At 64.1% G+C, this 13735-nt stretch overlaps 3 protein-coding genes across 3 annotated transcripts in view; 2 read left to right on the top strand and 1 right to left on the bottom strand.

Moving 5' to 3' along the window:
- Positions 1–251: 251 nt before the first annotated feature.
- Positions 252–962, bottom strand: F751_3284 (hypothetical protein; the record flags this gene model as incomplete). The annotated part of the gene is made up of 1 exon (XM_011403190.1): positions 252–962. One exon carries the CDS (start codon positions 960–962, stop codon positions 252–254), a length of 711 nt encoding a protein of 236 aa, XP_011401492.1.
- On the top strand, positions 403–630 carry F751_3285 (hypothetical protein; the record flags this gene model as incomplete). The annotated part of the gene is made up of 1 exon (XM_011403191.1): positions 403–630. The coding sequence occupies one exon, from the start codon at positions 403–405 to the stop codon at positions 628–630; it is 228 nt and encodes a 75-aa protein (XP_011401493.1).
- A 7514-nt stretch (positions 963–8476) lies between the features above and the next one.
- F751_3283 (hypothetical protein) overlaps positions 8477–13735 on the top strand; it is a gene marked incomplete at both ends in the record, with an annotated part of 10590 nt that continues 5331 nt past the window's right edge. Inside the window, 10 exons of the mRNA XM_011403189.1 lie at positions 8477–8689; positions 8801–9215; positions 9596–9785; positions 10086–10302; positions 10735–10965; positions 11241–11407; positions 11634–11850; positions 12209–12399; positions 12553–12686; positions 12994–13259. Coding sequence (XP_011401491.1) covers positions 8477–8689; positions 8801–9215; positions 9596–9785; positions 10086–10302; positions 10735–10965; positions 11241–11407; positions 11634–11850; positions 12209–12399; positions 12553–12686; positions 12994–13259 — 2241 coding nt within the window. The remainder of the gene's footprint in view (positions 8690–8800; positions 9216–9595; positions 9786–10085; positions 10303–10734; positions 10966–11240; positions 11408–11633; positions 11851–12208; positions 12400–12552; positions 12687–12993; positions 13260–13735) is intronic.

The raw sequence follows: 13735 nt of genomic DNA, 5'->3' as shown, positions 1-13735 counted from the left end.
TGGAAGCCAGTGTGGGCAAGGGCGTCAACAATGCCCACAGCTTGAAACTCAGACTTCCCGACCCCATGTAGACAGATCCCCTGTCCCCAACATGCTGCTCTGCATCTGTTACAGTATCCTCCAGGTGTGGGTTACAAGTGGAAACGAGAAAGGCCTGGAAAGACACCAGCGGTGTGCAGGGTGGCTGACCTGCTCGGAGCAGTCTTCCAGCAGTGGCCGCCATCGGCAGCCGTATGGGTCTCGCAGCACCATCAATCCAGATGGGCCGCAGCAGTCACCCCAGAATGTGCGATTCCAGCACACTCCAAGCATCGTCCGAGGCTGCATGCAGGGTGCGTGGGCGGTGGGTCCAGCTTGATGGCGTGGCGGCCCGGCGCAAGGCAGGTGATGTGGTAGTGGCCCATGGCGTCGGTGCGGGCGTCCACCCCGGCTGACAGGGCCACCATGGCCCCCGCAAGGCCGGCCTCGTCTGGGCCAGCGAACCCATCGCCGTTTTCGTCCACGAACGCCCGGCCGGCGAGGGTGGCCTCGACGAAGTCGGGTTCACACGCCCCGGGGATCTGCAGCACGGAGGGCGCCACCCTGGCGCTGCCGCGCGCCGCCTCCAAGGTCCCCGCCAGGCTGCCGTAGCCCAGGCCGCCACCGGCCATGAGAACCCAGCCCAGCGCTCCCGCCGAGTCGCTGGCGCTGGGGAGGGCGAAGCCGTCGGGCACCGCATCGACCTGCACCCCGGCGGCGACGCTGCGGAGCGGCCACAGGCTCTTGACGCCGGCGCCGGGGCGCAGGCTGAAGCGCAGGTCGCCCAGGCTGCCGCCGGCGAGCTGGTCGATCTTGGCGCTGAGGTGCACCAGGTTGCCGGGGCACACCGCGGCGACGTCGCTGGTGAGCACGATGCGCACCTCGGGGAAGACGGCGAGCACCACAGAGGGAATGTCTGGATTGTAAATGTCAGCAGAGTGCATCTTCACGTCTGCCAAGGTCGCATGAAGACATACAAGGGAAGCGGAAACGGTGGGGCTGGATGGCAGGAAGTGTCACTATGGGATGCCGATGCCTGGGAGTACTTTGCATGCAGGTTCACTGGCAGCAGATGCAAAGCCAAGGCCAAGTCCAGGGAAGAGTGTCTCACAAAGCATGCCAAAGGAGATGAAAGGATGCAATGTCTTTGTTCGTTCTGACATGCATGTGTAAACGTGGTCGTGCATCCCTGCTCATGATGGAAGCCAGTGAGGGCAAGGGCGTCAACAATGCCCACAGCTTGAAACTCAGACTTCCCGACCCCATGTAGACAGATCCCCTGTCCCGTATATGCTGCTGTGCATCTGTTACAGTATCCTCCAGGTGTGGGTTACAAGTGGAAACGAGAAAGGACTGGAAAGACACCAGCGGTGTGCAGGGTGGCTGACCTGTTCGACGCAGTCTTCCAGCAGTCGCCACCACCGGCAGCTGTATGGGTCTCACAGCACCATCAATGCAGATGAGTCGCAGCAGTCACCCCAGAAAGTGCAATCCCAGCACACTCCAAGCATCGTCCGAGGCTACATGCAGGGTGCGTGGGCGGTGGGTGTGGTGGGCGGCCCTGCCATTGCCAATCCTGCGGGAGCACAGGCATTGCAGCTGGTAGATGTGCAGCAGCCATCCCGCAGCACCTCCTGGTCGCCATCAACCATAGTCACCAATGCTCTGTGTCACTCCACTCGCATCTTCAGGACAAGGCTGAGGTCGGCACCCCAGGCGCCCAGCTCGCTGAGTGCTGCGGGCTGGTCAGGTCCCTCCACAGCACCCGCTGCCTCTGGCAGAGGTGCAGCCTTGCCGTGCGCGAACCCATCGACCTGACTCGTTGCAGGCTTTTGGTTGTCTCTAGAGGATATAGGAAGGGCAGATGGCTGAGCGCAGCATGATGCGCCGTGGAGCAGAGAACCCATGCGCGACGGCTGCAGGCCCTGCAGACTGGAAAGTGCAAGGATCAGCTCGGGGATGTTGAGTCTGGCAGAGACTGGAACTTCCTGCAGCCAGACCAGCAATCATGACGCCTCCAAGCCCCTAGCACCTACATCACCAAGTATTACCCTTCCAAACACGCACAGTCTTCCAGAGCTCTCCGCCACCCTCACCGTCTTCCACGGCATCCTCAAAGGCCAGCGACCCGCCTAGAAGCATCTGCGCCAGCGCTTGCGGCGCTTGGCGCAGCGTGGGATCCTGCGTGGCGCTCGCCGTGCAGACCAGCTCCAAGACGCACTCAGATTGCAGAGGCCCCTCACCTCCATCTAGCTAGATGCCGACCACGCACTCAGCATCGGCCCGGCACGCAGCAGAGCGCTGGTCAAGGCCGCGTTGGCATCGACGCTCCTTGCCGCCTGCAGAGCGCGCAGCGCACTCATCGCCGTGGCAGTAGGCCCACGCAACGCAAGCTCCGACCGCAGGTGGGCGGTAGAGGCTGCTGTGACCAGCTCCGGCAACACGTCGTGCACATTGGCTCCCGCTGAGTTCACATAGTTGAAGGAAAACTGTTCCTGTCAGGGTAGAGGGTGGTGGGGCGGGGGAGAAGGAGGTGGAGGGCTCGGGGGCGGCGGGGATGGTGGACTGGGCGTGGAAGGAGGTGGGGGCCTTGACGGCGACGGGGACGGTGGTGGATTGGACGGGGAAGGATGTGCGGGGCTTGGGGGAAATGGAAATGGTGGTGGACTCGGCGGAGAAGGAGGTGGAGGGCTTGGGGGTGATGGGGCCGGCGGACTAGGTGGGGAAGGGGGGAGGATTGCGTGGAGGAGGGGGGTGCATTCTTGGAGGTGGTGGCGACGCCCCGGGTGAGGGACTGGTGATCATTGGGCTGCGTGGAGCTGGAGGGGACGGTGATGGTGGTGGCAGGGGTGCATCTACGATGGGGACAGATGGCGACGCCACCGTTTGTTTTGTGCTTGGGTCGAGGGCGGCTGCAGTCACTGTGCCTTTAGCTTTGGTCGAGGCCAAGGTGGTTGTGTTCACGGTGGTGAAACTTGTGGGTGTCAGGGTCAGAGTCCTACTTGGTCCAAACGCAAAGACAAATATCAACGTCAGCAAGGAGGGAATGGCAGTGGTCGTCACACTGGATGTGCAGATGACAGATGAGGACGTCAGGGTGTCGCACACCATGAAGTTGACGATGATCCTGAATGCACTGGGTGGTGGGGGAGGGCGACTTTGCCTTCTGGGGCGGGGGCGAGCTGGCCTTTGGGGGAGGGAAGGACCGGGTCTTTGGGGTGGGGGCGAACTGTTCTTCTTGGGCGGCGGAGACCTGGCTTTGGGCGGAGGGGACGACCTCTTCCTGGGTGGTGGAGGGGACCGCTTCTTGAGTGGCGGAGGAGGAGAACGCTTCTTGGATGGTGGAGGGGTCGAAGTAAGATTTATGGTGTCCCCGGTGACCAGATCAGCTGGGGTGCAGGGTCGAGAGGCGCCAGACAGGTTGTTGCAGATATTGGCATTGCCCTTGTAGTTGGTGCCGATGTTGTGGCTTCCCTGGTGCTTATTGCCTGTGGGGATAGGAATGGTCTGGCATGATTTGCCATTCTTTATACAATGCATGTGAGCCCCCCCCTCGGTGTACAAGATAACCCCAGGGCAGACGAGTCTACCGTACTGGTTTCTCTAAGAGCCCCTTCCCAGCTCTCAAAACAGGATGCGGCAGGGCATACCCCATATCAGAGCACCCTCAAGTGCCAGCCATTTGCATGGCTGCAGCAGCGCACCTGTTGTGGGGTTTCCCCTTGACCGGGCCCTTGGCCCACTTTCCACCTGTTCCCGCTCCGCACCGAGTCCACGCCTCCTTGCGACGCCTATGAAACCCGACCAACACACTGCATTCGGGGCCTTGTCTGTAACATTCCTATCTTAGGTCATATACAGCGGTCCACGTTGTAGGGTCTAACCCGCCCCCACAACACCAGACAACCCGCCTAGTACCCCTGTCGCACCCGATTTTCCTTAGGACATAAACCTAGAGGCGCAGGAGGATAGGTCGTACCCTGGCAGCACGTCAGTACGCAAAGGGTATCAAAAATATCCAGATCAGACTCGGCACCGTCCAAACTTCTTGGGATGGGTTGCTCCAGTCACTGCACGCTCGGGCATTCCAACTCGATCCCATGCATCACCACTTGCCTCAAGGGGCATCAAGATTCACCGGCCGATGGAAACAACACTCGGCAGGGGGCGCTGTTGGCACCCTAACCCGAACGATAGCCTGACGACACTTTTGCTATCCTGGAATCTTGCCCTTGTCTCATCAAAAAGTTCTTTGGGGAGTTGCGAAGTCCGCTGCGTCTGCGTGAATGCCCATTCCAAACCTCTGTACTGAATGAGGGAACCAATTCCCAGTCGATGGCAGATCCCAGCAAGCGTTGGCACCTTCGGGTTACGATGTGCCTGGGCTGTCAATTGAATCTCTCGGATCGATGACGTTCGCACTCGTAGTGGACACTGCAATGCCCCAGGGCAGAAATTTCCGCCACCGTGCCAGTGTTGTGGGGGCGGGCTGGCCCCCACAACGGTGGACCGCTGTATATGACCTGAAGTAGGAATGTTACAGACGAGACCCCGAACGCAGTGTGATGGTCGGGTTTCATAGGCGTCGCAAGGACACGTGGACGCGGGGCAGAGCGGGAATAGGTGGAAAGTGGGGAAAGGGCCCGGTCAAGTGGAACCCCCACAGCAGCCAGGTGTCCAGGTGTCATTTCCGAATGTGACTCCGAACAGATTCCCACTTTTGTGCTTGAGTGAGTAGGGAAAGTGAGGCGTATCTCGCATCATTACTTTTGCAACTCACGAAGAGTGGCCAGGAGTGCGGGTGAGGAGTCCCCCATCGGAAAATGCGCCTCGAACTATGCGCACTGCTGGTGTGCGCGCACCTGGTCATTGCCCAGCCGACAGCCTCAGCTCCAGAGGTGAGACAAGGGGCACGCAGAATCAGGAGAGTCATGAGCCGTACCGCTCGAGTTGAGTCTCATCCCCCCTGTTCCACCTCCTGCATCTCACAGGCCTCACAGGCCTCACAGGCCTCCTGTACGTCCACGTTTTTTTCCCTCCCCAGCGCAAGGTACCAATCCTCGATTAGTCATATGTATATCATGATCTTTGGCCTTCATAGGCACAATAGACACAGCGTTATACAATGGCAAACGGGAACATCTTTCTCCGCCTGCTGACTCCAAGTGCACCCCCCCCACGTCACAGGTCGGGAGCATCAGTCTTCCTCCTGACACCCGACAGCAGCACGTCATTCTGTAGGTGAGTTGATCTCTTGCTCTGTGGGTTGGCCCACTTCTGGATCCATAACTCCATCCAGTTCCGGACCTGTTTCCTGTGCCTGCTCGCATCCCATGCCCTGGGTGCACTGAAACCTGCAGGAAGCAAGGATTTGCCAAAGCAGGGTCGACCAGAACAACAAACCTTGGCAAGCTGAGCCATTCTGTGGCAGCAGTGAGTCTGACATCCTTGACGATTTGCAAATCGCCGTCCTGTCAGGCACTGGCAGCAGTCGAATGCTTGAGGCATGGCCAGAATGCCTGCCCAGCAGATCGCTTGGGTAACATTGGTTCTGGAAACTTGGGATGCTTCAACTTTGGCGTCCAGAACTTCGGGTCGCACAACATAGGTGAGGTGATCCATGAATCTTGAACACCTATGACATCCTCACTGTGACCCAACCAGGGACCTGAACATGGTTTCCTGTTGCATGATTGGAGGCACGCAGAGGACTGCCCCCAAGACTCGTTTTCGGTCGTTGGTCCATTATTCTACAATCACTGTTCCTCCACCACACCAGTCTGCCAAGTTCGATTGTGTGTGTAGACCCATGACCAGGCCTCCCTGCCTCCCAAATCCCTAACAGGTATCGGTAACGCGGGTGAATACAATATTGGCTACAATAATGCCGGTCGTCAGAATACATGCAATAGTGGGAAGGGCAATGCCCAGGACTGCAGTGCATCAGAGCTGCTCACGGCCCACACAATCGCAATAAACCTTGCACACAGTCCTCCCCCACGGAAGGCACCGCAGCCTCCCAGAAGGAAACATCCACCACCACCATCACCCAGGCATGCCCCTCCGCACAGTAGCGCTCCTCCTCCCACCCCCCACAGGAGGGCTCACCCTCCTCCTCCTCACACCAGGGAGTCCCCTCCATCCCCGTGGCGAACCCCATCCCCGCCTCCAAGGGGGAAATCGTCCCCTCCACCTCCACACCACAGGCACCATCCCCCTCCTCCAAGGAGGAAGTCTCCCAGCCCCTTGGAGCCACCAACAGTCCCAAGGCAGCCGCCTCCTCCTAGGCATACACCACCTCACCTACCAGTCCATCCACCGCCCTCGCCTCCAACAACGCCAACTCTACCGCCTCCAAGACCACGACCTCGTCCGATCTCACCCAAAGCACCTTCAGCTTACATCCCACCACCACCGCCACCCAGGATACATCCGCAGCCACCAGGCCCAATATCTCCGCCACCAGGCCCAAAGCCACCTCCTCCGCTGCCATCTCCTCACCCACACCCACCACCCCCATCACCACATCCCCACACCCTGCCGCCACCTCCATACCCCAGCCCTACACCGCCTAGCCCGTTCCCCAGCCCACTATCATCCCTTCCTCCGCCCAGCCCCCAACAGCCGGTGCCTGCCCCCAGCCCAAGTCAACCTCATCAGCCACCAAGCCCTGCCCCTAGTCCGTCCCATTCCAGCCCTGCGCCCGCCCCATCCCAGCCTACACCCGCGCCATCACCTACCCAGCCTTGGCCCGCGCCGACTCCTGCCCAGCCCACCCCCGCGCCCACTCCTGCCCAGCCTTGGCCCGCGCCGACCCCTGCCCAGCCCGCGCCCGCGCCGACTCCATCTCAGCCCACGCCCGCGCCCACTCCTGCCCAGCCTTTGCCCGCGCCGACTCCTGCCCAGGCCACCCCCGCACCTGCGCCAGCACATCCAGTGCCCGCGCCATCTCCCACCCAGCCCACCCCCGCACCTGCACCAGCACATCCCAGTCCTGCATCCAGCCCCAGTCAGCCGAGCCCTGTGCCCAGCCCATCACATCCCATCCCCATCCCTAACCCCACTGTGCCCAGCCCCATGCCCAGCCTCTCACATCCAAGCACTGCACCCTGCCCCACCCAGACCAGTCCAGCCCCTAGCCCATTGCAGCACAGTCCTGCGGCCACACCTGCACACCCCAACCCTGAGCCCAACCCATCGCCGCCAAATCTTTATCCCAGCCCCTTCCTCTCAGCCCCCTCTCCCCCAGTCAGTCATCCCACCCCTCCCCTCAGCCCTGCACAGCCCAGCCCGTCTCCTTCATCTCCCCCAAAAAGCCTAACAACCCCTCCCATGCCAGGTACAAGTCCACCACCCCCCATCCTGCACCAGCCTTCACCGCCGCGAAAGCCATCCTTTAGCCCGCCACCTCCAAGCCCAGCCTCCAATCCACCGTCCCAAGATTCACCCCCCATCCTGCTTTCGCCCAGTCCAGGCCCCAGCCCTCGCTGAGCGAGCTGCACCCTCGCCGCTCACCACTTCGAGAATTCCCCCAGCCTTCAGCATTGGTGCCCTCGATCCGGGCATTCCACAGGCAAGTGAAAACCCAAGCGTGAAAGTCATGATTTCAGTATCCTCCTACTGCACCTTTTAGCCCATCACTGCCTGGCCAACCTCGCAAATACATATGTACAAACGCACCCTAAGAGCTGCGGGCAGCTATTTTGACTGATTTTAAAGCTTCAGAGCTTTGCTGCTGGGCATGGGCAATGTTAATGGCTGCCTGTCGCATTTGTCGCTGGGTCAAGGTTGAATTTTACCAGCTGAAGTCGATGTAACGACCCCTGAACAGCCAGGCCCAGCAGTTCCGATCTGGTGTACTCAACAGGAGGATAAACTTCGTGGCTTGCTACTGATCCGTTTCCAAACGCTTGAAGCAACCACAAAGGGGTGGCAAGGATGGCAGGGCGGTACTTTGCACTGTAACGAGTTGTGTGCCAGTCAGTACGCAAAACCAAGGTCGATTTACGGCAGAGTGGAAGCTTCGACATAGTTTACACAATAAAGTTAAGGCATACCTTCCAACACCACCCCCCATGGTCCTCCGTCTTCGACCATGTCTCCTAGGTGCCCCTTACCCGACCTGGTCATTCACCCCTTGCTGAGCTACGGTGCTCACCCACAAGCGAGGCCACCCCCGTACCCATTCATGATATCAAATGAATCCATTGGTCAATACTTGATCGATGGAACAAGTTGAGCCACACGAAACTGATTGTCGTGGAACGGCTGCCCTCCCCCCGCCCTCCCACTCCCGCCCTGTGTCGGGAGAGCGTGTGTACTCACAGGGAATGCATTTGATCGTCCGCCAGAACTTTCGAATGGTCTGGCTCCACCAAGATTGCATCGAACTGTACATAGGCTATATCAGATGACAAGGATGAATAGAATCACGCGCTGAGCTCCTGCGGGGGAGGAGATGGGCGACGTCCCTAGCCTGGCACTGATATGGGAGCAGACTGCTCCCAATCCCACCTCGCGAGCAGAGATAGAATCATGCAACCCCAGGACACCATTCGGCACTGTGCAGCTGGATCGCCTCCCCGACGTGGAGCAGATCCTGCTCCTGGCTGATGAGTTCAAGATCGACGAGCTGGAGGCACTAAACCTGATTCAGCGCGGCTATGAGCAGGTGGGTCCCCCACAGGACGCCAGTGTGGGAGTTTGGAGCCATCATGCCCCCACCATGCGCAGATGATGCTGGCCTGTCGTCACCTCCCCCTCTGAACCCCCCATTTCACAGGTCGGGGAGGTGTCGGCGGCAGCAGGTGCTGGGCAGCTTGTTGAGGCCCGCTCCAGTGCCATTCAGACACTCTTTGCTGTACTGGAGGCTCTTTCCACAGGCACCCCGCCGCCTTCCTGGGTCCCTGCCGCGGACATTGACTATGTGCGGGAACGACTGGATCGGGGCCAGCCTTGTCAGGACCTGGCGGCCCTGCTGTTGCAGCGCCTGGCCTCCCCAGCCATTCCAGCCCCAGCAGATGGGTCTCGTCTGGTCTCACTGGTCAACAGCGCCGGCCAGGCCGCAGAGCGGTCCCTCGCAGCCGCGCAGGAGGATCTGCTCCTCTGCCAGTGCCTGAGCCTGACCCTGACTCTGCTGTCCAGCCAGGCCGAACCGCCCGCCAAACACCTCCCTCAGCTCCTCCAGCTACTCAGAGGTGATGGGTGGGTGGGAGAGGGAGGTCCAGGGGAGGGATGGGAGCCGGGAAGGACAATGCGCAGGGATGGGAGGTGGCCGGGTTGGCCGGGCGGACTTGGTGTGGACCTAGCGTTGCACAGAGCCCGGACTGAGTTTCGTGCCCCGGCAGCTGCCTGGGGAGGAACAGAACGAAGACTACCAGAGCCATTACATTGCCACGCTTCCCGTTCCTGCTGCCGGGCCCACAATCTCTTGCAACAGAACCTTCCGCTAGCGGAGGGGTGTGCAACCTATGCGTTCAGCTTTACCAACCCTTGGGGTCGCCCTGCAAAACACTGTGTCCCGCAGCAGCACCTCCACCCCCCCACCCCACCCCCACCCCAATCCGTCCAACTGCAGGCAGCATCGACGCCAAGGAGCGCGCGCATGCCTTTGTCCCGCTCCTGCTGTGCACGCTGTACGTCCTGGTGCCCTGCGTGGACGACCCCGAAGGCATGGGTGCCCAGCTCCGCTCGCTCCGCTTTGACAAGCAGCTGGACGAGGCGGTGGCGGCGCTGCCCGACCCCACCTGCTCATCTGTGAAGATTGCGTGGGCCATCCTGGCGGCCGGAGAGAAGGAGGCCAAGAGCCCCGGTGGGTGGGTGGGTGGGTGGGTACAGCGTCGCTGCTCACCGCTTGGCTGGGGATGTGGCCCCGATGTCCTCGTGCTGCTTGCCACCAGGCCAAGAACGGCTGCCTGGCGAAGGGCGCTGCCCAGCGGCCGGTTCAGATCTCCCTGTACTTCCCTGCACAGCGGACTCACTCGCCACCATGACAAACCCGCACCCGAAGGCTCCACAGCGCCTCGCCCCCCCCAAAAAAAAAACTCCCGTGCAGGCTCCCTGCGCAGCGTGTCGCAGGCCGCGGTGTCCCACGGCGCGCTCGCCTTCCTGCGCCACGGCGTCCTACTCTCGGCCGTGGTGACCGACGGCCCGGCGCTGCTGGCTGCCGGTGCGGCCCGCCTGGCGCATGGGCTGGTCTGCGCCCTGCTGGGCACTCCCGAGGGCCAGGGCGTGCTGACGGGGCTGACGCAGGCCTCGCTGGCCAACAGCCAGGCGGAGTTCGAGGTGGGGGAGGCAGGCTCCGCGCTCGTCCTGGCCCAAAACCCGGGCCTAGAGCCTGCACCAGGTGCGTGATCCCGGGGTGTGGGTGCAGGCATGCGCGGGGATGGTGGTGGGAAGGGGGCCCATGGGGCCTGCACGCTGCGGCTCAGGGCCCAGGCGATTCGGGGGTGGCTTGGCGCGCGTGGCACGGGCGGGCACTCGCGCAAAGGCGCCGCCCTGTCGGCCAGCCGCCCAGCGCGTGTACCCATCCCAAAGCGCCCGCCCACCCCTCTGCCTCGTGACTCGCCGCCCGCGCCACCTGCCCCCCTCTCCCTTCAACCTCTGGGCCCCTCTCCCTCTCAACCCCCTGCCCCCCTCCCTCTCAACCCCCCTGCCCCTCTCCCCTCCAAACCCTCTCCCCCTCATCCCCGACCCCCAGCTCCTTTTACCCCAGAGCGCCCGGACGACCTGGCCTCCCTGCTGGACCTGCTGGGTGCCACGGTGCGCGCCGCCCCCGAGCTCTTCCTGGACGAGGGGCTGCGGCAGGAGGAGTTCACCGACCTCATGGGGCCCTACTTTGCCAGGACCCAGGTCCTGGCACGCGTGCCCTCCGTCTTCGTGGCCTACCACGGCGTGCTGGCCGCGCTGGCCGCCTCCCCCGACGGCGCACGCTCCATCTTCGTCCAGGTGCGCATCGGCAGAGTCCAAGGGGCGCCCCGGCGCCCATGCCCGGGCCGATGTGGCAGGGGATTGAGTGGGCCGGGTGGGGGGAAGGGAAGGGGTCGTGTCGCTGGTGGCACTTGGACCCACGCGCGCCGCCAGAGGAGCATCAGCCTGCGGATGAGCGCCTGGAGGGGGCGGCCGACGCCCCGGCGTCGGCCCCCTCCCCTGCACGCGCGCCCGATACCCGCCGCCCCTTGCCCTTGCCCACCCCCCCTCCATCCCCTCACCCCCCCTCGCAGCTGGGTGCGGAGCACAACAACGGCGCGGTGGGCTGGCGGCAGGTGTTTGGGGGCCTGGTGCAGGTCATCCAGCGCTATGCCCCTGCCCCGCAGCAGCAGGGCAGCGGCGGCGCCGCGCCCCAGAAGCAGCCCGAGGAGGAGCTGCCGCCCTGGGACAGCGCGGGCTTGTGCGCGCAGGTCCACCTCTTCAGGTGTGTGTGTGTGTGAGTGTGTGTGTGTAGTGATGGTGCCGAGGGGTCCGAGGGTGTTTGCAGACGGCGAGGGCCTTGTGCAGCTCGTCGCCGCGCTGCCTGGAGGCAGAGATCCCGATATGCAAATCCGCAAGCCCTTACGTGTTGTCGCACACACACGATCACGCCCAAGCTCCCTGCCCCGCTCCACCACTCCACGCAGCGCCGTGATGTCCCACGCGCCGGCCGCCGAGACGGCCCTCTGGCTTGTCCAGCTCACGGAGGAGCTGGGGCTGGGGCCGGTGTGGGAGGTCCTGATCCAGTGCATGTGCAGCCCCGTGCCCCAGGAGCTGAAGGCGGCGCTGAATGCCGCCCTGGCCGCCCTGGCCCGCCTGCCGGAGGTCGCGCCGGCCATCCTGTCCAGCCTCCTGCCGGCGGTGGTGCCGTCCGCCCGCCCTGCCGGCGCGCCCCCCGCCCTCCCCCACTACGACATCGGGTACCAGCTGAACGAGGTCGAGGTGAGGCGGGGGTTACCTGGTGGTCCTGGGCAACATGCGTGTGCTGGGATCCGAAATCAAGCATGGGGGTGCGATGGGATGAGGCCCCTCCGGATCGACGGGCCGTCGTGAAGCGAGGACAGGGGCCCCTGCCACCATGGCCAACCATTGTGTCATGGCAGCGTCCGATGTCCGCAGGGCGCTTGCCCACGAGCGCCAGCATGCTAGCAGCGCCGCGTCTCCTGCACCCCCCCCCCTCACCCACACGCTTCACCCGACCCCTGTGCCCCACCCCGCCCAGGCGCGCGCGGAGCGGTACGAGGAGACGCTGTCCTTCACCCGCCTCGCCAATGTGCTCTGGCGCAGCCTGGGCCCAGTCAGCGCGCAGGGCATGGACGCAGTGTCCGACTTCATCGTCGCCACCGTGCTGTCCAGCGTTTTCCAGCGCAGCTACAGGCGCGTGCTGATGCATGGGAGGACAGACGTTCTGGAGTGTGTGTGTGTGTCTTGGGAGGGGGGAGGGCATGTGGGAGCGCCCGAGGGTGATGTGCATGGACTGGGTGGCTTTGGCAGGGCGTGCCAAGCCTGGTACGTCCCCATTCCCATCCCCTGTATGGCAGCTCGACTCCCCCTTCCCCGACACAGGCTGGAGGCGCAGAAGTGGGAGCTGGCCGAGGCGGGCCTGGAGCACGCCAGCCTGGTGCTGGGGCGCGACTCGCCAGCCCCTGTATCGAGCGGCGGCGGCGGGCAGGCGCAGGCTATCCTGCGTGACCTGGCAGGTGTGTGGGGACGTGGTAGGGGCGGATGGGAACAGGGGTGATGGGGGAATCTCAGCGTTCGATGGGGCGTGCACACCTGACGTCGAAGGCTGAGCGCCACGAGAGTGGAACCCGCGCTGGCGGTGACTGTCGCCCCGGCCCAGGAGCCCCGAGCCTGGCCGTCGCCGGTCCCTCCCTGCATTGGCTCCCGGTCCCTCCCCGCCCGCCAACCCCGCCTCACACCCTAATCCTGCCACAACCCAAGCGTGCACTTTTTACCAGCAACGCACCCCCCACCTTCTCCCCCTCCTCTTGGACCCTCCCACAGGCGAGCGCGGCGTGTACCGCACGCTGTGGAGCGTGCTGGAGGGCGGCGTGCGCACGCTGGTGGACGCACGGTCGGCGGCGCACGGGCGCGCACGGGAGCGCGCCACGCTCGCCGCGCTGCGCTTCCTCTCTGCGGCGCTGGACGCGCGCGACCGCGACGCGGCCGGCGCGGCCGCCGACACGCTGCTGCGCCACGGCCGCGCGCGCCTGCCAGCGCTGCTGGGCCTGGCGGCGTACCCGCTGGACGCGCGGCTGGCAGCTGCGGCGGTGGAGGCCACGGGCGCGCTGGCCGCGCTGCGCCCCGCGCTGGCCTGCGCGCTGCTGGCCACGCGCGCGCGCGGCGCGGGCGGCGCCTCGGTCGCCGCCGAGGCGCGGGACGCGTGGGCCGCGGCCCTCCGCGCAGGCGTCGGCGACTGCACCGCGGACGGCGGTGGCGGCGACGGCGGCGACGGCGGCGACGGCGGCGACGGCGGCGCCGCGGCACCTGGCGTCGCGGCGTCGCCCTCTGGCGCTGCATCCCCCCCCCTCCCACCCCCTGGACCAAGCCGTGCTGGACGTGCTGCTGGACAACGTGGGCGTGCCCTTCCCGGCTGACCGCGCTGCTGTGCGGGCTGGTGGACGAGGCGGGGATGCCTGCGGCGCGGGGCGCGCCGCGCGCCGGAGCCACCGCGCTGGATGCGGTGCTGGATCTGGTGGCCGACGCGGGGCTGGCCGAGGCGCGGCCGGGGACGTACGAGAAGGCG

This window comes from Auxenochlorella protothecoides (assembly GCF_000733215.1).
Source record: "Auxenochlorella protothecoides strain 0710 unplaced genomic scaffold scaffold35, whole genome shotgun sequence".
NCBI lineage: Eukaryota > Viridiplantae > Chlorophyta > Trebouxiophyceae > Chlorellales > Chlorellaceae > Auxenochlorella > Auxenochlorella protothecoides.
Note: the sequence above shows the minus strand (reverse complement) of the source record. Positions and strands in the feature narration are given on the sequence as shown.